A 23,403-nucleotide genomic window follows, 5' to 3' on the forward strand; every position below is an offset into this window, starting at 1 on the left:
CAGCTTGAGAGAAAAATCAAGAAAGAAAAAACCCAAGTAATCTAGTAAAAAATTTTAATTTTCTCTACATTGCATTTGATTTGTGTCGTTAGCAAAAAAAAATTGCCATTTCTCAGTGCTGGGGAATGGCACAGTAGCATGAGAATTCATAATATGGGCAGTCCTCTTCTGTGTGCTTTGCTGCCTGCTCCACACCACATCATGGTTGTTGTTAACTCCTCTTAAAAGACATGAGATGGGGGTAAATGCTTAAAGGAGGCTTGAGACCAATGTCTGAAACATTCATGGAAGAGAGCTTAGTAAGAGTGCCTTTGTTACCGTGCCTGCCAGCAGTAGCTAGTGAAGGAGCAGTCAATAAAATATGGGTTAATTCTACTCATAGGGGTCCAATCAAGGCAGCAAGTAGAGAGAAAACTCTGTGCTGCCATAATTAGAAGATGTTAAGCCAATCTCACTTGTGTTTACTCTTGAATTTGCAAATGACACTTGCCCTTCATGATACGATTCACTGATTGCCTGGAACCAACTGTGCTGAAAGTCTTGAAGAGTGATGTTAGCAGGGCTTAGATGTACTGGATGTGCCAAGCAGGAGATGCTAGAACAGGTTTACTAAAAGACACAAATTCATTTTTCATTCTAATGTGGGCATGGGAAAAAAAACTCAGTGTGATGGAATATTTTGTTTAAAAATATGGTAGGCTGCTGTTTTAAAAAGTAAGCCTAGGGCTCCCTCATCAGGTAAGTAAATGAGACTAAGCCTATGGTAAACACCATGTTAGTTACCATCCTTCATGTCATAAAATGCACAATATACCAAACAATAACCCAGTGTCCTTTTCATATTGAAAAATCAAGTTCATCTTTTTGCTTCTATTTTTTTTCCTTAAAAATTGTTTTTAATGTGTTGCAGCTAAGGAAGCTCAATACAAATATTACAGGTAGTAAGCTGATGCCCAAGGTCACATGGAAACCTACAGCTAAACCCAAAGCAGAACCTTGGTTTCATTGGCTTTCCTGTGTCATTCCCTATCAAAAAAAATATACTTTCTCCAGCACATTGCACCCACAAGTCCTTTTTATCCTCAGAGAAAATAAGGCAGGGAGATTGAGCAATTTTTCACAAAGGCACAAAGGAAAATGTCTGAGGACATCCAAGTTCTTCAAGAGAGAAAGATTCAGGGATTCTGTTATGGTCTTGAGAAGCAGAAGGACAGAAATCAGACCTGTGAGTCTTGGACAAGATGACATACAATTCTGCTGATGCTCAGGTATCATGGCAGGTCTGAGTTTCTTCTCTCAAACCCACAAATAACCAAAAGACTCATTTTAGGATTACAACTCTCAGAATAAAAATTTTAGAGTGAGCAAATTCTTTCTTCTATGTCTGAGGTCATATTACAGAGGTATGTTTTGGTTTGGTTGTTTTGTTTTGTTTTTTCTCAGAAAGTTAAAAAAAATGCTTCTACCCTTAACCCATCATGGCAAACCCAGGGGAAAAAAAAAAGGAAGCAAAATCTAACTCCTTATAAGGTTAGTTTCCATTATATGTAAAGTAATTTTATGACCAACAAAGAACTGATGCACATTGAAATGCCTGTCAGGCTCACAATAGAGATAGGAAAGTGAAAAGAGTGAGTGAACAGAAATTAAGGGCAAGAGCACATACAAAAGAAAAATACCTTTGTGTTCCAGTAAATTAAAAATGTACTCAGTGCTTTTAAGAAAGGAGGTACATAATGTGGAAGATCTTCGCTCCTCATTGCTTCTTACATTTCCTCTTGCCCCCTCTTTGGATGTGATCTCAGAAGTCAGATTATGACAAGCAAAAGCTCTCCCAAAGCCAGTGCCTCATTCTTGGCAGGACAAAAGAGAGGCAGTTGGGTTGGCAGCTTTGAAGTTGCTTTTGGGCCTGTCACATGATGTTGCTGCCAGGAGGCTATCTCAGCTGTTGAAATAATTCCTCTTGATTTGGCTGTCACTGAGAAAAAGTTAAGCTTTCTTCTGTGTTTGAACGAGGCTGCACAAATCTCTGGAGTAGGAGCTCTTATTTGAAAAGAAAATGGGGAATCCCAGCTGTCTGTATGAGTCTGAAATGCCCTGCATATTCACAGCTTGACCTCTACTTCTGTAATGAAATGTGCAGTTGAACATGTGGGAAAAAATCTCCTACACTGAGTAAACCACGCACCAGTGGCCTGATTTTTATGGTCCTGTTTCTTCCACATCCGTGGAGCATCTCTCTCACTTTCAAAAGGCAGTCAGGGGCTGATCTTTCCCTACTGGACTGCCATGAGCTCCACCAAGCTCTCCTCAGTAAGAAAGAAGTGTTTAGGTGCCTTTCCCTTTTGTAACCTGAGCCCCAGGGTTAGCACACTGCATGATGCTGGCTGCAGCACAGTCTCTCCTGCAACACTACTTCAGATACCAGTGCTGTGTTCACTTTGCTGCTGTGAGCTTTTCCACTGCTGAGCCTTCCACCTCTCTGACAGCCTCTATTCCCAGCCATGTAGAAGTCAGGAGAGAGGCTTCAAGGTGTGCCTTCCTTTTTAAGGGGTCATGAATTTTTGCAGGGCTCTGCACTGTGCCTTGGCACTGCACTAGAAAGGCACTGCAATCCCAGGTGGGCCCACTGAAACTTCTTGGGCTCTTGGTGGTAAGCTGTAAAGTGCAGCTGTGCTTTCTTGACTGCACTATTGTTATGTTTGCTGTTTCTTCTCTTCCTGATTTTTAATGATTTGGACTGTCCATATTTTCAGCAAACATATGCAGGAAAATGCAAAGAGTTGTTAGCTCTGTGATATAGCTTACCGTTAAAGACAAGTGTTTCATTATAAAAGATATATATATACTTTAAAACCATTATAGGAGGAATTGAAAGTCACAATCCTGCAAACAAATGAGTGAATTTACTCAAATGAGTTGACCCTCCTATTATGACCCAGCTGAGTGAAGTTGATCACAAAGATTAATAGTTTAACATATGCATTTACTTGGGAGATGAGGCAAAACAAATATTTTGGGAAGCCATTAATTTTAACTGGCATATTTCTGTTGCACTACTTCAGAGCTGGGTTTTCATGAAAGAATTTAGGTTTCTAGGGGTTTCTCCCCAACGTTTTAACTTAAAAGACCAAACAATTTGTGTGCTATACTATGCCTGTTTTTGGACAAAATTGATTGTGGTCCTTCAGAAAGTATGAGATCTGTATTAATAATATTTTACATACTATTTGGTCTTGTGCTTGGATAAGAGAAAAAGGGATATCAGGATAGTGAATATTGTAATTCTAAATTAAGAATTTTAGAAATGTTTCGAGTCCTCTCCAATGAAACTGAAAATGCTCAATTATTCTGTCAATGTCAATTTGCGCCAAAGTTTAGTGGGAACACTCAGAGAATGGTACTTGGTCCCTACTGGTGGAAAAGAAATATTGCATTTGGTGTTATAACTGTGAAGATACTACTATGTTAGTCATCCAAATATTCATTGTTACATTGCTGAGATTGTAGAATTACAGAATATCTAGGGTTGGAAGGTTCCTTAGAGATCACCTAGTTTGAATCCCCTTGCAGTGGGCAGGGATGCCTTTCAGTGGACCACGCTGCTCACAGCCCTCTCCAGCCTGACTGTGAACACTGTCAGGGATGGGGCATCCACAGACTCTTTCAGCAACCTTTTCCAGTGTCTCACCACCCTCAGAGTAAAGAATTTTTTCCTCAAATCTAATCCAGACCTGCCTTCTTTAATTTTAAAGCCGCTCTACCTTGTCTTATCACTACCCACTCCTGTAAAAAGTTTTTCTTCATCTTTCTTGTAGGCTCCCTTCAGGCATTGGGAGGCCACAGTTTGGTCACCCTGATGTCTTTTCTTCTCTAGGCTGAACAATTCCAATTCTCTTAGTCTTTCCTCCAGCCCACTGATCATCTTGGTGTCCCTCCTCTGGACTCACTCCAACAGGTCCATGTCCTCCCTGTGCTGGATGCAGCCCTGCAGGTGGGGTCAGAGCAGAGCAGAGCAGAGGGGCAGAATCCCCTCCCTGGCCCTGCTGCCCACACTGCTTTGGATGCAGCCCAGGGCACCATTGGCTTTCCTGGCTGTGAGCACATTGCCAGGTCATGTCCAGCCTTTCACCCACCAACATCTCCAAGATCCAAATATCATGTTTTTTCTGTTTGTTTAGTAAATTGTATTTTTGGTAAAATGTCAGTTCAATGTCAATTCATTGTTTTGCAATACATTTCATTTTGGGTAATAAAGGGCCATTTTTCCAAGTCTCTAACCATGCTAAAATTGTTGTCCAAATTGACCAGAGAAAGATAGTCTAGTGGACTTCTATGCATTTGTCTTGTTCTGCTGTGTTTTCTGATCTGCCTCATGTGAAATAGGCAACAGAACTGGCATCTCCATGTGGCCATGGCCATCACAGTGCTTTCAAAATACATTTTCATGGCATCTTTGTATATATGCAAGCCATCATTCCCTTTGAGGACTGCATTTGAATACTGACAGTCCGCCAGTGGCAGTACTTTTGCTCCCTGCATCTCCTCTGGGATTTGCTTGGGAATTTATTGGTATCTCTTCTTACAAAAAGAAAACACAGTTATAAGAAAGTCCTGGCCCTAAGACTTGAAAAGATGGCCCAAAGTAACTGTTTTCACTCAATAATGAAACAAGCTTGTCAGTGACTGTTTTCAGTTGTTTGAAGTGGTGCTGTAATTTATTCCAAGTGCACTGAGATGTATGTCACTCTTAGGGGGTATCCTATCCCTCTCCATCAGTGACTGACCCTACGCTCACGGCGGAAGCGCTGGATCAGACCATTGCCGCCTTTGACACGGTGGAGGATCTGCTCAAACACTTCAACCCAGACTCCTGGCAAGAAGATCTCGAGAATCTCTACACAGACAGTGGGCACCATTATCGAGGCAGGAGCTACCATGACAGGAAGTCCAAAGGTAGGAAAAGACTTTGGGACATACTTACATATACTTTGGGAAAAGGACAGGATATTCCTTCACTCCTCATAGGGAAGTCCATCAGTAAGGTGTTGTGTTCTGGTGCTCGTGTTCCTGTTGGAATCACAGGGCAAGGTACCACCTATTAAAACCAGGGATGTGTTGTTCAATCCTTAATCAATTTCCAGGTAGGATCTCACTTGAGAAATCAGACTGAAAACTGCCCTTTTTTACAATAAATTTGCAAATAAAAACACAGGTCCACATGTAAAGACAGATGGTTCTAAGCTTTATCCTCTTAATCATTGCTTTGCGTGTAAAGCGTGGGGCTCCTAATTACCTGTGTTATCATCCTTCTTTAAATACCCTGCTTAGGGACTGTTCTCTGTTGAGTGAGGAATAATCACTTTTATCACATTGTGCTTAGGGAAGCATCTGGTGCAGACACCTGTATGTGCAGCTGGATTTTTTAGGATGTGAACATTTCACTGTTTTTCATTATGTTGGCAGGGAACATTATTATGGTTTAACATCTTCGTCTGTAATTGAGCAAAGCACACATTTCTGGGTTATGTTTCTTGTTTCCTTCTGTTAGTTCAAATCATCCACCAAATGGTAAAGCACAGGGGTGTTCAGCTGGCAGTACGAAGCCATAATGATAAAAAAACACTATTGAGAAGTCACAGTTGTGCTCTGGGGTAACCATGCGCTGAAGGGCCTGACGAAATTGCCCTTCATGTGCAGTATAGATGTAGGAGGTCTGTTAGGATCCTTCAGGATGACAGTCACTCTAGTTTTCACAGCAGATCTGGATTTAAGAATTTTATTTGATTTCTCATGTTGTCATCTATTTTCAAGTTATGTAATCACGTGCATTCTTATTTGTAACTGTAAAATTATAATTCCCAAATTATAATTCACAGTTCAAATTCTGTGCAATCTACCATTCATTTACATCTCAGATCCCATCCCCCCCAGACCTTAAGCATGTTCTAAGGAGCAAGAGAGAATTGTAGTTCCATGTTTTTAACTTAATTGTTATCAAATTATGAGGCTTTGCTCTTAAAAGTGATATATAGACTGCATCCATATTAGGAAAAACTGTGTCAAGAAGTGTTCCCAGGCCCTAAAGTGCAATCACCATATTGCTAAATTGTCAGCCTGGTCATTGCTGGGCATGAACCATGATCTGGCAGAGGCCACCTGCCATTCATGTGCCCACCTGGTCTTGGAGAGTAAGAGGTGAATGGTAGTAATGTGGGCTGTCCTGTGGCTGTTATCCTTGGAGCAGGAGAATAACCTCAGGCACATACAGTGTATTAGTAGACACAGTACTGGTGTACAGTTTCCAAGACAGGTTGGCTTTCTTTGTTTCTGGGCTCAGCACTTCAAAGGAATCTGTAATAAAGCCCTGAGCACCCGTTCAGCAAAACGCGAACCCTTTACTTTGCTCCCTTTTGGCACGCCAAAAATTTCAGGCGAGCACCACAGCCATGGTTGGGGGAAAACTTCACCTAAGTGTCACTGCATGACTTTCAAGAGCGTTTTGATCTCTCTGTGGGTGTGTGGAACATGATCTGTGTGTCCCTTATTCATCCAGGCTGGATTTGGCACCAGTAGATATGTATAAAAAAGAAATGAAGGGTCTGTTCTGTTTTTAATAGAAGCTGATTAGAATCCTGTATCCTGTCCTGGTTCTGTTCTCCAGATATCATTTCATTCTCAGATCCTATCTGGCCCATATATCCCATATATTTAAACCACTTAGGTATAAAATAGCATTTGATGCTTTATTGATTCTAATTATGCAGGCTGCAGGTATCAAACAGATCTGGTAGCGCTCAGAAAATTCAGATGCATAACATTTTTCCAGTTACAGTTTTAATACTTGATTTGTTTTAATAGGCTTTTTTGTCGGTGGTAGTTTGGTTACAGGAGAAAGAAAAAAGGTTTTGTAACAGTTTTCCTTTTGTTTTTGAACTAAAGGCCAAATTCCCTGACTGTTAGCAGCTCTCTGGGCTAAAGTACCTCACCGCAGTGAAATCTTTAAAAAATTTCCGTTAATTTTTATTTAGTCATAAACTTCTGACAAGATTAAAGGCTTGTTCTTGGAGGATGTGAGGAGTAAGGAATAGCTTTAACAAATCCTTAAATTGGAAGTGCATGGTGGCTTTTAAACACAGACAAAGTGGATCTCTGAGGAATGTTTATAGGCACTGGGGTAACCTTGCAGCAAAGAGAGCAGTAGATTATATCATAATTTATTTCAGATACCTATCTGCTTCAGCTTACAGCTTGGGTTTTATCTTTTTATCCTAAGTTAGAACAGCCCTAAGGCAGGTAAGAACAATTTAATGTAATCTCTGCCTATTTTTCACAACATTTTCAGATCACACCATGTAAATGGTATAAATTAATCACTAATAATTTCACTCCTATCCAGCCTTCTACCCATACCAAACTCAGGCACAAAATTGAGCTAACAGAGGCAGTGTTGCTGAATACTAATCCTGTTAACAGGGATAGGTGATAAATTAAATTTAAATGGCATGTTTTCTTAATTTGCCAGTTAATAATCTACAACTATCAAGGTCAAGCAAATAAGAAGTCAGTATTTTATCATAACTGAAACTCACAGAATCAGAGAATAGATGAAGTGGGAAGACACCTCAGGAACTTAAATGCCCCTCCTCAGGGCAGGGCCAGCAACAGAAGTTTGCTCATGACCATGTCAAGTCAGGTTCTTAATATCTCCAAGCATGGAGGCTGCTCAATCTCTCTGGAACCACTCACTGGTTCCAGACAAACAAACAAAATGCCAAAATCTGTTGTCATCATTTAAATAGGTTTTCATATGTTAAAATTTGAGTCCAGAACCTTTTGTTCTTTAAAAGTAGTCTCTGGCTCCATTCTTGCTTCCTCCCATCATTGCTGCCTTGATGCAAACTGTATGAGGCTCAGCAAGGCCAAGTTCTGCATCCTGCCCTTGGGTCACAGCAACCCCAGGCAGCAGTGCTGGCTGGGAACTGGAGCTGGAAAGCTTCCCAGTGGAAAAGGACCTGGGGGTGCTGGCAAACAGCAGCTGAACATGATCCAGGGTGTGCCCAGGTGGCCCAGAAGGGCAGTGGCATCCTGGCCTGGATCAGGCAGGGTGTGGCCAGCAGGAGCAGGGCAGTGACCGTCCCCCTGTGCCCAGCACTGCTGAGGCCACAGCTCCAATGCTGTGCTCAGCTCTGGGCCCCTCACTGCAAGAGAGACATTGAGGGGCTGGAGCGTGTCCAGGGAAGGGCAACGGAGCTGGGCAAGGGGCTGGAGCACAAGGGCTGGGAGGGGCAGCTGAGGGAGCTGGGGGTGTTCAGCCTGGAGAGAAGGAGGCTCAGGGGGACCTCATCACTCTCTGCAACTGCCTGAGAGGAGGGTGCAGCCAAACTGGGATTGGTCTCCTCTCCCAGGTACCAAGTGACAGCACAAGAGGAAATGGCCTCAAGTTGCAACAGGGGAGGTTTAGATTGGATATTAGGGAAATGAATTTCACGGAAATGGTCGTCAGGCATTGGAATGGACTGCCCAGGGAAAGTGGTGGAGTCACCATCCCAGGAAATGTTCAAAAGGTGTGTGGATGTGGCATGTGGGGATACGGTTTAGAGGTGATTATGGCAGTGCTTGATTTATGGTTGTATTTTTGATGTTTGAAGGGCTTCTCCAGGCCAAAGGATTCTATGATTTTTTTGTATTTGTGCACATTAATGTATGCATATGCAGATCAGTCCCTTCCTGGATATCTCTTGCAAGTACCTGAAAGTTGAAGAGTGTGTGGATTAAATCCACAGTTATGGTAACTCCATACAAAATCTGATCTCACACCTCTACAACACTGATGCAATTCAATTGAGTTAAGTGCATTTCTTTCTACTGAAGTCAAAATTGCATTTCTATTGAAATTTCTATTGCATTTCTTACGATTGAGGTGAGATATTGGTATGAAATGTGTCTCACTAATAACCACATGAAGTTTGAAATTTAATTCTCTATATGTCCAGCAAGGTTTGCTGTTAACCACTCCAGTGAAAGCTGACTATAAAATCACAGTGCAATCCAGACTGGCAGAACAGAAAAGAAAGGAGAAGATACACTCAGATTTTGACAATTCTGAAATGAGGGGCCTTGTATAAGCTATAAACTATGGTGTACACCTACATGATAGTTATTTCAAATAACCTCTGCAGTTCTAAATATACTCATGAAGGTTTGCTACCAATTTCTGCATTTTTAAAACTCTGAAAGTACAAATATTCAGCTTTATGCTCATCCTAGGATGTTAGAAAAAAAGCAGGTCATACCATATATACTTTAAAATAATTCCTTTTACATTGTTGTAATACATTGATGATCTCAGTGTCATAGTAATTTGGTTATTACAAATATTAAGCATCTCCAGAAAGATATCACTGGCTTTTGGGTTATTTAATACTGTTCATGGCAAGACCACAGGTAAAGAAGTAAACATCCATGCTTCACAATTATGTTGAACTTCTTCACAGACAGGTTTCTGTTCTTCTAGAGAGTCATGAGGAGAGTTCAGATGTGTTTCAAGGAATCTTCATCCTAGTTTAAATTTCTGAAAGCATTAATTTATCTGGCTAACAGTATTAGAAGAGCTTCTAAGAGATGCCATTGCAAGAAGTTCCATCCATCAATTAAACATTATTTAACTTTTCCCATATACTTGTTTGAATTTATGTTTTGCTGTTGTCTCTGATTTTTTACCTCCCATTGAATAAGGATTTTTAATTTAAAAAAGACCTCCACCTGTGAAATGGTTTCTGTACAAATGCAGAAAGAAAGGAAAAAGAACAAGGTCACCGTTTCTCATCTTAGAAGTAAATCCAAATGTCATGGGGCTGGTACCCAAAGAAAGGGGTTGTCTTTAGAAAGGAATGGAGTGTTTTGTTTTATTTTCCCATAAATAAACCTTGGAAGCAGGAGCACATGCAGATAGATACATTCTGGTAATTAGCAAGAGTACCCCTTCCTCTAAGCTCATTTTCTTTTTTGGAAATAATTCACAAGAAGCCTTTGGCTATCAGAGGAAATTAATCAGGTGGGACATTCTTGCAATAGCATCTGTCTCCAGTGACAGCTTTACAAGTTAAATAAATAAACACTTGCTGGCGTAGCCACACTGCTCTCTGGAAGGGGAGCAGTGAGGTCAGACCATGGGTCTTCACAGAATGTTTCTGTTGTTCATTGCCAAATCAGTTCCCAAGATCAGGCAAGTTTCACCATGTCCTTAACAATAGGTTTTAATTGTCATTACTTGAAATGGTCTAGCAAGAAGTTAAAATTTTAATGTTATTTCTCGGAGGCTTGCAAGCAGTGGCCAATAAATTACTGCAAACGTCCATGCACTCTTTCTTGAAAGATTCTGGGATGGCTGCCAGCAAGCTTCAGTGCACCAGACAGGGAGTGCAGGCATCACAAATGCTGAATGCTTGCTCCTTCATGGCAAATTTGAATACTCCAAGTACGTGGAATACCTTCTTAAATAACTGATAATTTAAAGTATTCCCTGTGCTTAAAAACCAGAATATTTCTCCCACCCTTCTTCAGTTAGGAGCCAAGTTGTCTGTTGCATGTGAACTGCACACATTCCTTCATTTCACAATCTAATTCAGATCTGCATTCCTACCTTCCCTCCCTGTGACAAATGAGATTTTCCCTCTCGTGTTACGCGATGTAATTGTTGGTCACTGCAGTGAAAGATTTTCTTATTAAACCCTTTTTTAAAATGCTGGTGAAAGTTATAGTATGTTATTTATCACTGGAATAAGCTGCTCTTTTCCATTGATTTCAGTGGAGCTCTGTCCAATAGTTTGGCCTGCTTTTGCTACTTGACCTGTACCACAGCCGGTAATTGGTTTGCCAGTCCATAATAGGCCTATATATTTTGCCCTTTGTTCCATGAAAACAGCTATAATCCTACTGAAATCTTGATCTTTCCTTCCTCTAAAATAATAGCTGCTGTATTGAGGCAGTTTCTCTTGGTGCTGTGATTCTGCAGTAATTGCAAATTGCAAGATCCTCTTAGCTCCCTTGAGAAGGATTCAGATAGCTCCCTAGTTTCCAGGTATATTTAACAAATTGCTTATTGTGATATCATTAAGCACGCACAGTGGAACAGTCCAAACCATCAGCCATATGTGTTGAAGAATAAAAGCCACAGGGTTTGGTCAAAATTTGGTATGGAGAAGAATTATTTCATCAGTGCCAGAGCATTTAGATGATTTAACCAGTGGAAGATGAGACTGGGAAATTATATTTCATTTGTTATTGCATTTAATTGTGAGGATATCATTATGTTGGTAATCCAAATGTTCTTTGTTGCATTGTTGAGATAGTAGAATCACAGAATGGTTTGGATTGGAAGGGACCTTAGAGATCATCCAGTTCCAATGCCCTTGCTGTGGACAGAGACTCCTTGCACCAGACCAGGTTGCTCAAACCCAATCAAACCTAGAACACTTCCAGGAATGGGGCATCACAACCTCTCTGGATAACATTTTCCAGTGTCTCACCAGCCTCACAGTAATGAATTTCTTCCTAATATCTAATCTAAACCTATATTTTTTCAGTATGAAACAATATCCCCTTGTCCTATCACTACTTGCCCCTGTAAAAAGTCCCTCTTCAGCTTATTTGTGAATTTTCCAACTCAAGTTCAGCCACACCATAGCTTCAGTTAGATACAGCCCTGCTCTGAATGTCTTTGATGGCTTTTACAGTGCCTCTAGTTTACCTGCAGATCTTTAGCAGTATTGACCCCAGCGTTACCCTGTGGGGAGCGCAAATATTAACCAGCTACCACTTGTACTTGGAATTGCTGACCATTTTCATCAAGTCTCAGATATTCCAGTTATCTACTGAATTTGTAGTCCACCTATTCCATCACATCTCAGAAATCTGGCTGCAAGGATGCTATGGATCACTTTCAAAAATCAGCAGATGCCTCTGCTGCTTTCACCTCATCCAGCGAGACAGATGTCTCATCAGAGCCAGCTCTGACGTTGGTGTTGTTAAATCTATTCTGGATGTTCCCAGTCACCCCCTTGTCTGTCATGTGCCTGGGCATTGCTTCCAAGAAGGATTTGCCCCTTCATTTTATCCTAGGCTGACCAGTCTGCAGCTGCCTGAATCCTCCTTGCCTTGCAGTATAGGACGTGCAGTATAGGAATACCGTGGCAAGGTGGCTGCCATCTCTTACACCTTAGCTCTGCTCTGTGACTGATGCATGAAAAAAGTGTAGCATGTTCAGATATGTTAAGACCATGTGTGAATTTGAAGCAGATAAAATGTTAAAAGGAACCCTAACAGATGGCCTGTGTCTTTAAAATTAATCAGTGATCAGCAGCAGAAGTTTTCTACTCAATCTTTAAGGCCTCCCTTTTTCAGAATAAAATTTGGCATTAGCTGCCATCTCTGATTTCAGTGGCTACCTATGATTAAAATCATAGAATCACAGAATATTTTGATGAATGCTTCAAGGTAAACACACGCCATAAAGCTATGTGAAATGAGGATGGTTTTAATCAGAGGATTTAAGGGAAGGAAGGGGCAAACATTGGGCCCCAAGTATCCAGTTTAGTGCTCCAGTGCATCTCTTTTGTGTTTGCCTTACTTCTAAGCTGTCTCTGATGCAGACATTCTGCAATAGTACTTGGGAATTATTTGCATCCAGTCTAAAGAACCTTTTAGTTCTAGTTTTAAATTAAGGACTCCAGTGGTTTCAGTCCTTGATAAGTAAAGCAGCTGGATTTCACACCAGTCACACCAAGGCTTGGTTACATTTTAGTCACAGCAGTGAAGTGATGCATGTAAAATCTTATTCTTATATGGATGAGGAAATGGACTAGCTCCAGACAGTAAAACAATCCAAAGACAGGAAAAAATGCATATTGAAGCTTTCAGCAGAGATAGTTGTTCAGCATAAAATGTGCTCTTTTGTTGGGGGGCAGTAAACTGTGGTCTAGAGCTTAGGATTTAATTAGGCAAGGGGAACTGTTCTTGTGTGTCAGTGTGGTGCTACCAGAGCACAGGATACATTGTTCACAGAGTACTCTGCATGCTCGCCTTATTCCCACCAAGCACTGCAGTTCTGTAGAGGCAGAGTAAAAAAGAGTAGGTGTTTACCTCCAAATCAGTTTTAAGGGAGGATGACTTGTGTGTCTCTTAAATTGTTTATTTAGGCTTTTCTTTTCTGCTTGCGATTACTTATTTTTGTTTTCAACGTCACTAAAATAAGACCTTTCTTCTTATCTGAGTATCTCATTGATATTCCCCTGGATTGCTGCACTGTCAATGTGGATGGTCCAGGCTTTCCCCTCAAGCAATCTCATTAGTGATGAAGGCAGCAAAGTTTCAGCACTCTTCTTCCTTGAGTAGATTTTTCCGTCACACCAGTTGGCTGAAGTGATAACTAGCCAGCTGGTGCTTTCCTTTACCAGTTATCAAAGCTGATGGCAAAGGTCCTGGTGAGAATGTTTAGAGGTGTGGGAAACATGTCCTGGTAGGAAGAATTAGCCTGAAAGCCTGCAGTGAGAAGAGGTGGCTTTGAAGAATGGCAGTGGAGAAGAAAATATCATCTGTTAAAACAAAGAAATCAATAAACCCTGGACTTGCCAGTCCTGGCTAAGGACACTCACAGTGTATTTTTCTCTCAGTGCATGCGTATACCACCAGTCCCATTGATTTTGTGCTCATAGCAGGAGGATGATCTATACCTTTTCTGGAGAGATGCTACCTCTCTGGAGAGAACCACTGAGATTTCATGGGGGAATGTATTATAATTGCTGTAAAACAGCAATTTATCTGTTAAATTCCCATTGACTGAGATAACACCTTGTCAGGAAAGTGAATTTGCTATGATTTTCTATAATAGCACCATTTTTGTACCCTTGTCTCTTGCATATCAGCCTTGTGATTATCTCCAGGTTAGAATGTAAAGATGCATGATGTTTACAAATCAACAGTTTTTTCCACAGTTAACTTAGTGATGTTGACAAGGCCTGAGTCGCAGAAAGTATGAAGTGTCTTTGTTGTAAGTTTTCACGTATTTGTATTAAAGCACAAGCATAAGTGTTCTCAGAAGCAGAGGTTATGTTGACCTGTTAAACATGCCCTGAAAATCTGATATGCTCACAAACACTAGACTGTTACCTCAGTTCTCATTTGAGCCATCCCTGTTTTCCTGTTGATGTTTCTGTTAGCAAGTACTGTTTGGAGTCAAATTCAACACAAATTCACATGCCCCCACTCCTGAATTAATTAAGAAGAAGACAGAAAAGGAATGAAAAAGAAGTCTATTTCTATAGAAATAGAACTCATTAAATTTGTTACTTTTGTCTGTGTCACAGTTGTGGAAAGTATATTTGTAAAAGCGGCTTTTGGTTTTGTTTTAGCATTAAAAGCTAAAGCTAGAAACAGCATTTAAACTCACATTTGATAGTCTATAAGTTATTTTTATGGCTGGCTTTACCACTTGTTTACATGACAGATCTCACATACTAGGCATTTAAACATCAACCAACTACTGGCATTCAATGGGCCTATTAAGTTTAATGTATTTATTTGTATGCCTATTATAGTAACATTTACCAGATGAAATTAGTGCTGCTTAGATTGGTTTCTCCATCTAAAAATGAAATATCTAAATTCTTTTAATAAACAGTATAGACAGGCAACTTGAGGAAGAAAGTCATGCAGCCTGTCCTAAACGCTCTTGCCATGGAAGGGATGAATCACTCCCCAAAAATGTTTCTCTAGTGACCCCAGGAAGGGCCTTGTTTTTGCTCATAATAAAAAAAAAATAGATCTTAGCATCTAAGGAAGCCAGGTATAAACAGAGGAGGGAAGAGAGTGGCAGAGGTGGAATCTCTTGCCCAAGGATCCAACTTTGTGGAGTGACAAAACAAATAAAATGACCAGTCCTCAGCTTTCAGGCCAGTATTTTACTGCAAACCTTCCCTGCACCCTTATAGTTGGTGTGGTCTGTGCTATGGCAGTCAGTGGGAGAAGGATGACAGCCTGGATGACCACCTGTAAGGGTTTAAATTTGGTCTGTTTATGTTTATCTGTTCAGACATCACTCCTATAATTCACATGTTTTCAACCAGCGCCCCATCCCTCTGTGTTACTGTCTGCCCGGGGAGCAGCATCAACCAGAGGAATGTCCCACTCTAACCTCACTAATGAAGCTTCTTTTGCATTGCAGTTGACCTGGACAGGTTGAATGATGATGTGAAGCGTTACAGCTGCACTCCAAGGAACTACTCTGTCAATTTAAGGGAGGAGCTGAAGCTGACAAATGTCGTTTTCTTCCCCCGCTGCCTCCTTGTCCAGCGCTGTGGCGGAAACTGTGGCTGTGGCACTCCCAACTGGAAATCCTGCACCTGCGTGTCAGGGAAAACAGTGAAAAAGTATCATGAGGTATTTTCATTCTTTCTTTGTTACTTCTTTTGGGCATTTATTGCTTCCATGGATTCTGAAGTCATTTCTCAGAGCTGTGTGTGCTGCTTGTTAATAGACTGTATGTGTGAGAAAGGGGTGTTTTTGTGTAAGTTAACTTAGAAGAGATTGGAGAGAACTTTTGCCACCTCTGAGTGGATGCCACCACAGTGAACTTTGAGAACCACTCATCCTAGTGAACTTCATTTCAAGAATGAGCCTTATGTTGGACTGATTTTTCCCAGTCAAGGACTAATACAAAGTAAATGTATGTATCATTGGAAATGCTCTTTTTAGTAACACAGAGACATGGGTTCCTTGAGATACTTGACTTTATTTCCTCTTTCTTTAAACTTATTGGAAATTACAATTAAGTCACTTGTAAACTCTCTTCCCTTTCAGATTTATTACTTATAGGAGGCAGCTGAATCATTCAGCCTTAGCTTTTTTTTCCCCACTTAGCAATTTTTCAGGAAGGCAAAATTTTTGCATAGGAACGATGCCCATTATTTTAATCCATTCAGGTTGCATCTAGAGAGGAAAAACACAGTGAAAGAGCATTTTGTATTCTTACCACTGATGCAGTATTTTCAGACCAAGACATGAGCAATGTTCCCTCAAGTGAGCATATCCAGGAAAGTTACTTGGTAGTTGCCTTCCAGTTGTTGGAGGGTAGGGTAGCTGCATGCCATGCTGACTTACTTCTGACACATATCTCTTGTAAGAGCCTGATTTATCACTTGGCTTAAGGCCCAAGTGAAAATGGAATTGATGGACTTTAAACCTGGATGTGATGTAGACTCATAACATTAAGGTATTATCTTGAGAGACCCTGGGGCTGCAATTGAAGGCCAGAGCAGTGTGGTCACTCTTTTCAAAGGTAAGAGATATTTTCTCACACATAACTGCAGAATACAGCATACCCCACATGCTAGGACTGGAGAATAGTTAGTATTTTGTCTAATTTTAAACAAGATGCAGGGGATGACCCTAGTAATTACAGAACAGAAAGCCTTATCTCAGTGGTAGAAAAGTTAATTGGAAAAAAAATTAATAGTATAAAGCACCTAGATGACTATGAGCTGATAAAATTAACTTGGAATGCCTTATATATGAATAAATATTTATACAGCACCACAATATTGTATAAGAATGCTAAAAGGACTGGCACCTCCTGGAGAGAGCAAACAGTCAGCCAGACAAGATCAGACATGGATTAGAAGCTGGTTAAGAGATAAAGAGCAACGAGGTGGAAGAGACAAGCAATTTTCTAAATGGGAAAGGGCTATCTGAGGGTGCCCCCAGAACAAAGATTATTATTTCATGTGTGTTCAGTCTGGAGGGAGGTGAACAGAGAGGTGGCAAAAATGACAGGTGGCACAGGAGATAACATGCTTGAACCGCAGAGAAGGCTGTGAGGAATTTCAGAAGGTCTTTGTAACTGCTTATAAATGCAGGTTAGAAAAGCAGCAAGCATTAGGATGAGAGGTCTCAACTATTTATTCATATAACTCTGGGTGTGTGGGGAGGGGAGGGAGAAATGAGGGGTGGGAATTGGGCTAAAGGTCAAGCAGTGAATCACTGTGAAGAGCTTCAGGAAAACAGTTTAGTGCAGTGATAAGAAAAAGACAAGGGACAGTCTTCTGCAGGAATGGAGATGAAGGGGTAATAACAGTAAATATTGTGGTCTGGATAAATTGGTGGGGGACTTGATCATTGGTGCTTAAAAGGACAAAGGCAGGACTAGAAAAAATAAATAGAAGCAGCAAGCATACATCATGAGAGATGTAGGGGAAGATACAGCTCAAAAACGTTTTTAAGGAAAGTGGCTCAAAAGTTTTGGATCATTTCATTTAGAAAAAAAAATCTAGAGAGAGGACACAGTGAAAGATATGAAATAATGGATAGTAGCTAAAGGAAAATTAGACCTTCCTAAGTAATCTTTTTTGTTAAGAAAAGAACAAGAGAGAGACTGGAAGGAAACTAAATTAAAATTATAAAAAGGATTTTTTTTTTTTACAGTAAATCTGTATGGAATTTCAACACTTAAATATGAGTTGTGCATAATTCAGAAGATTTCTGAAAGAACTAGAAGTCAAATATAAACTAAGGAATACTGGGTTACAGCAGTATCAGAAATTAAGTCAACTGTTGACAGTAGCTAGAAAGAAGAATGCTGCTTATAAATATGTTGTGAAGCACTTTTTTCAGGTGTTTGGAAACAGGTAGTGCTGGAATACTAGAATATCACACTAGCCAGGTATTGCTCAGCATCAGGATGTCATGACTTATGACTGCCCCAAATTAATTTCCTGACTAAATTCAGGAAATTCAACATTCACACAAATATATCACTGCTAATTTATTTTCCTACTCATTTCTACTCTGAAAACCATATGAATTCACGACAGTGTTTCATCCTTAACATTAAATGGCCTTTGTAAGTTTAAATTTAAATTTTATCCCTTAGGGATGAATTAACAAGCTCACTGAGCAGATATTTAGCCAAGTGTCTCCCATTAACATGAGTGGAAGTCATGCAGATAAATTCATGTATGACATACTAAAGATGTGTCCATTAATTTTAGTCCAAAATGTTTTCCACTTTATTATTATTATTAGCCACACACAGTTAATCAGTTTTATTCTTACTCTCCTTTGACACTTCAATTTTACTTAAATACCAGGTGGAAAAGGCACTGAGGAGAGGCCTCTCCACATGCCAGTTTTAGAGCTACAGAGCCAGTTTACTCTCTTAAAAGCCAATTTGAAACCCACTAACCTTATCCAAAGAGCTTTGGCTTGCATAACGAAGGATAGAGCTTTGCACTTTATGAAATCCCCAGCACCATTGATTTGGTTAAAAAGCTCAGCCTTCTACTGCAGAAGGACATAGGCCAGATTCAAACACAAGTCTCAGTTAGTTTGATTTACAGAAGGCCCCAGAAGGAAATATTAGATGATGGAGCAAAGAAAGTGTTTGAAGTAGCTGAAACTGAGTCCTGCAGACCCCAGACCCCTTCTCTTGACAGACTGATTTTCCTTAACTTTTATCCTGGAGCTTCTTCTGCTAAGCTCCTGAACCTGCAAGAGCTTTGTGTCCTGCACATGGATATGCTTGTCCTCAGAAGTGAAAATGTCTCTGGAGATCCCTTAAAAGTTCCCTGGCATTTCTGAGCTACCCAGTATTTCTGTGTGAGAAAGACAGGCAAATTTTCCAGAAGCAATAGGCTCCTTTTTGGCTGTGTGGCCAGTGCTGGAGTGGCTGCATGTTGGCAGCTGTGGGGACCTTAAAGTCCAGTGTATTTCTTGACAGAGAGGCTTCTAGTCCAGAGAGATTTCAAGGTGATGTTCTCTAATGCTCTTAATGCTTTTTAGTTCCCTCTTGGTTCCCTCTCGGTTCCTGTTCAAAGCCTCCCACTATAATCACTGAGCACTCTCTCCTAGCCTGGCCTCTCAGGACTAATAGCTGTCATGTGGAGCCTTTAATTTTCCCAAGTTGAGAGTGCTGCTCCATGTCCCTGAATTGAATGTACAGCTCTTTTCTATCATGTCTGACTGCAGGAAGTGATGCAAAAGCAGGGAAAATGAGAACATCAGATGGCTACAATAAGGGGTAGCTTTTCTTTTATTGCCTTGGGAGATGTTAATCATGAGATCTTTGGTCTTTTTTTTAGCCTGGAAGTTTGCCCTGACTTTACCAAAATACTCAGCAGTTTTCAGAAATGAATGGGGTCATAACTTGGGTAAACAGATAGTTTTATTGGTGGGGTTGTTTGGGTTTTTTTTTTTTCCTTGCAGGAGTCTTGTGATGCTCTGTGGTTTTCCATAGCTTCTGGGTTTGCTTTGGAGCAGAGCAAATACTCTGGACAAATGCTCATGACTTACCACATAGTGTCACGAACCTTCAAACCAAACAGGCCAAGTCCTGGCAGAGCCTGAAAACGTCTCTCAGGCACAGTCTGCCGTGAGTGATACTGAGTTATGTTGCAGTGCTCTGTGCAAGAGAAAGACAAAGCAGTGCGTGGAAGTGGATGCAGCACACCTTAATCAAAGCTCAGCCCTACGGCTGTCTAACTATCTAAAGTAGACCTGATATAAAAGTGTGCTTCCCACTGCAGTTCATTTCCTTAAAAATGCCTGGAGCTTCTCTTTAAAGAGGCACAGGCTCTAAACCTGGAGATTATTCAGCACAGAGAAGGTGTGGGGGAACTCAGGGGAACTCGGATCAGCTGTGGCTGTGGCTGTGCTATCCAGCCAGCATGCACACATCTCAGAGAAACAAGAAATCAGTTTCCCCATCTCATTGCTGTAACTGATGAGATGTGAAATGAGTTTCCCTGGGGAATAAGTGCTCTTAAGGTAGCAACCAGAATTTGTCAGAATGTATAAACCTCTGCGAACGCAGTGCTGAGCTGCACAGCTAAGGGAAATATAAGGAAAAAGAAAAGTGGTGATAGCTGATTGCAGCTTTTACCTACTTATTTGTCTCTCCTGTAAAGTCTGATGTGTTGTCGATGGTCTAGAAGGTGATTCTTCCCCCACCCCACTCCTTTTTGAAGCATTATGCCTCAATTCAAGTTTGATATTGACTGCAGCTTGTCTGGTGCCTTCACAGGACATAGATTCAGTTAATTCTCAGAGAGAAGGTTTTGATCAGCGTTAGGGTCGCAATTTCATAACCTTTGGCTGCCTTGAGAGAGGCAGTAGGTACCCCAGAGCACACAGGACTGTATCTTGGCACGAGTCGCTGGGGCATAAAAACATCTTCAACTGAACCCAACATTGCAAAGGGAAAACAAGACAGAGGGAATATTATACAGGAAAAAAGAACACAGGAGCACAATAGAGAATTAAAAAGTGGAACTTCAGTAAGACAAACTTACTGCAGTGGAGTTAAGAAATGTAACTAATACAATTTGATGCTGTCGGGGCTTTTTTCTTTTCTTCTTTCATTTTTCAGAGAAGGGAGAAGTAAACCTTAAGGAGGCACTTGAGAGAGAGGACAATAATGCTCAGCCCATCCTTACACAGGGAAACATAAGATAACTGGTCCAAAAATGATCCAAATGCTGCTGACAGAACAAAGGAAAATTGCTAAGGGATTAAAGAGCTAGAATCATCAAAGCAGTGTGCAAGGAATATGGTCTGGTTGTTGTATGTCCTGGAGTTGATAATACGTGCATAAAGGAGATAAAAGGTTGTTATGGTAATAAAGGCATAGAATTAGCCTGACAAAAGAGTTAATTCATGGAATATTGTACAAGAAGCAGCAATGGGATTTATTTGGAATGCAAGTACAAGGAAACAAAATGAGTCAGAAATGACTGCTAGGTCACAGGATGAGCAGAGAGAGCACAGAAGTGCAATGAGAGAAAAAGGTTCATTTTTAACTAGATGAAAAATGAAGTTCTTTGGTTGACATCTGGAAGTTAAGTGAGACATCCTGTGACATGTCAGGACAGAGAGGCAGTTTGTGAAGGAGGAACACCTGTGTCTAGTCAGTGAAAAAACAAAAGCTGTAGCATAATGCTCACATAATTCCTGACAAGATCAGAAAAAGTGAGGGTCTTGTTGATGTCACAAATGTCAAAAACATCATAGCTTTAGTGGGTGCTTCAGGTACTTGAGTTTTAAGCCAATTAATTTTTCCCATGTTTGTTGTATTAAAACCAGGTGTTCCTTCTGCATACAAATAAAAAAATAGAAACAATAATCCCATCTATATTTAATAATCCCTTAGTTTGTATGCTACCAGTGATCAGCAAACCAACTCATTTTCTTGTCTCCGATACCCTGTATTTATCTCTGGCAAGAAAGAATACATTTTTGGGTCTGTCATTGGTTTAGGCTATATTCCTACTAGAGTAAAGGTCCTTGTGCTAAATTATGAACCACATTCCCATAATACTTGGCTTCTTATACTCAGAGCACAGCTAAACCATATGTGACCTTTGGATTAGATAACTTCCAAAAATTGCAGAGTAAGATTTTTTATGTCTATCAGAACTTGGATCTGTGTTGAATGCTTTGCACTTTTGATGCTTCCTCTTTCATGAATCTCAGACAAATATAATTTGGTTTTCATGCTAGAATGGTGTTATTTTTAGATGTGCAGAAGAAGATTAGATAATGCTGCATAGCAGAATTTTAAAATAAGTTCTGCAAAGTACAAATTTCACTATCTAAAATAGCATCCAGAGTTGTTCACCATCCTCTGTCACAAGAATATGAAGCTAATTAGATATTGGGTAAGCCATAGTCATAGTATTGATTTTCTGTAGGCTTCTTAAGCTAATCAGAAAGAAAAAAAAAAAGCAGATTTTTGAGTGAGGCTTCATTTTTCTGCTGGTGCTTAAAATACTGGTCAAGAATTTAAAAAACAATGTTACTGGTGTTACTAATTGATTTGGTTTGATTTGGTTTGCTATCCCTATTTGCTTTTTAATAAAACAGAAATCAGCCATCATGGACTGTCATGGCTAAATGTTGCCTGACTGCAAGGGTCAGTGATACCTGGCTAGGACCATCAGCAAAGGCTAAGGGATGGTTCACCTCATCTGGCCCTACCCATCTAACACGTTGAGTCCAAGCTTTGGGCTCCTTTCCTAGACCCCAGAGCGGGATGTTTCAGGTGAATCATGCTCTGGAGTTGCTGCTTCATTCCGGCTTCTACTGGAGACGTACCATGTACGGACCAGGGTGAACAAGTTCTCTCAGCTGGGTCCTTTTCCTGGCAGTCACTGGCACTCTGCCGTCCTCAGCCCCACATCTTGGAGTGCTGAGTTCTTACATGTTCTTTCAGACCTGCTGAGACGATAGGGGCCATCAGCCCTGACTTCCTGTGCTCCACAGGCAGCAGGAGAGCACCTGCTGCCCCCAGAGCACAACCCACACTGGTACCACACACCTCCTGGAAAGGCAGTATCAAACAGGCTGGAAACCCCCAGGTTCCTGCCAGGGCTGTCCAAGTGGTGCACGGGCTTGACTTAAACATGTGTGCCCTAATTCCACTTGAAGTTTTTCTGGCTTCAGCTTCCAGATCCTGGTTTTTGTCATGGCTTTTATTCTCATTTAAAGAGGCTTTCAGAAACTGGCATCCAAATTCAATACATGATCAATGAGCAAGATTGCTGGCAGGGAAACACGTGTAAGCATTTTCTTTATATTTCCTAGATCACTGCCCCCAAGTAAAGTTATGTGGTGGCTACAGTCATTTTACCTTGAAACTTCTCAGGTAGATGCTCAGGCACATCTACAAAGTAAAATGCCATCCAGCATATTGGTGTGCCCCTATGGGGCTCTCTGCACAGAAAATGCCCTGCTGCACTTTTTTTTGTATTAACTATAGGCACCAAATCTAGCTCAAAAGTAGAATAATCTGTCTTGATTTTATTTTAATTATTTTAATAATTTGATGACCATAATTTACTCAGTGTTTGATGAGAGGGACGTGACTGTAGTTACATGCTCTTTGTGAGGGAATGATCTGAGTAGCTGAGGCACTGCAATTTGGAATTTGGTGAGAAGTGACAGACACTGATCCTTTAGTTTGAAAACGACAAGGTTGTTCTTTTCACCCCTACAAAAAAAAAAAAAAAACCAAAAAAACCAAAAAAAAAAACAAGCCTTTTGAGCATTCTAGACCTGTCACATCCATGTTTTCTTACAGCTACTGATCCCATGAAAAAATGAGTGATAAAGTGTCCTGAACAGAATTTATTTGAGCTGTTCTTATTAATTCATCAGTTCCTCAGTTTTAAGGACATGACCATGTGATAAATAAACAGCAGCTATTTGCAGAATAAAGGGCTGTCTTCCTTCTACTGTGGTCACCAGAAATGGCCTTATTTCCAGATTCTTTTCAATTCCCTTGTGCTTAGATGAAAATAAAACTGTTAGGTGGGTGTGAGACAGGGAGCTTTGAATATCAGCTCTGTGATCAGC

The 23,403-nt window shown here is 40.6% G+C and overlaps 1 protein-coding gene across 4 annotated transcripts in view; it reads left to right on the forward strand.

Moving 5' to 3' along the window:
* Nucleotides 1-23,403, forward strand: part of PDGFD (platelet derived growth factor D) — a 138,356-nt gene that overhangs the window by 109,180 nt on the left and 5,773 nt on the right. For all 4 annotated transcript variants that reach the window (XM_084225196.1, XM_084225198.1, XM_084225197.1 and 1 more), the window contains 2 exons: nucleotides 4,755-4,956; nucleotides 15,224-15,438. In XM_084225196.1, the coding sequence (XP_084081322.1) occupies nucleotides 4,755-4,956; nucleotides 15,224-15,438 (417 nt within the window). The remainder of the gene's footprint in view (nucleotides 1-4,754; nucleotides 4,957-15,223; nucleotides 15,439-23,403) is intronic.

This window comes from Fringilla coelebs, assembly GCF_963513975.1.
Source record: "Fringilla coelebs genome assembly, chromosome: 2".
NCBI classification, from domain to species: domain Eukaryota; kingdom Metazoa; phylum Chordata; class Aves; order Passeriformes; family Fringillidae; genus Fringilla; species Fringilla coelebs.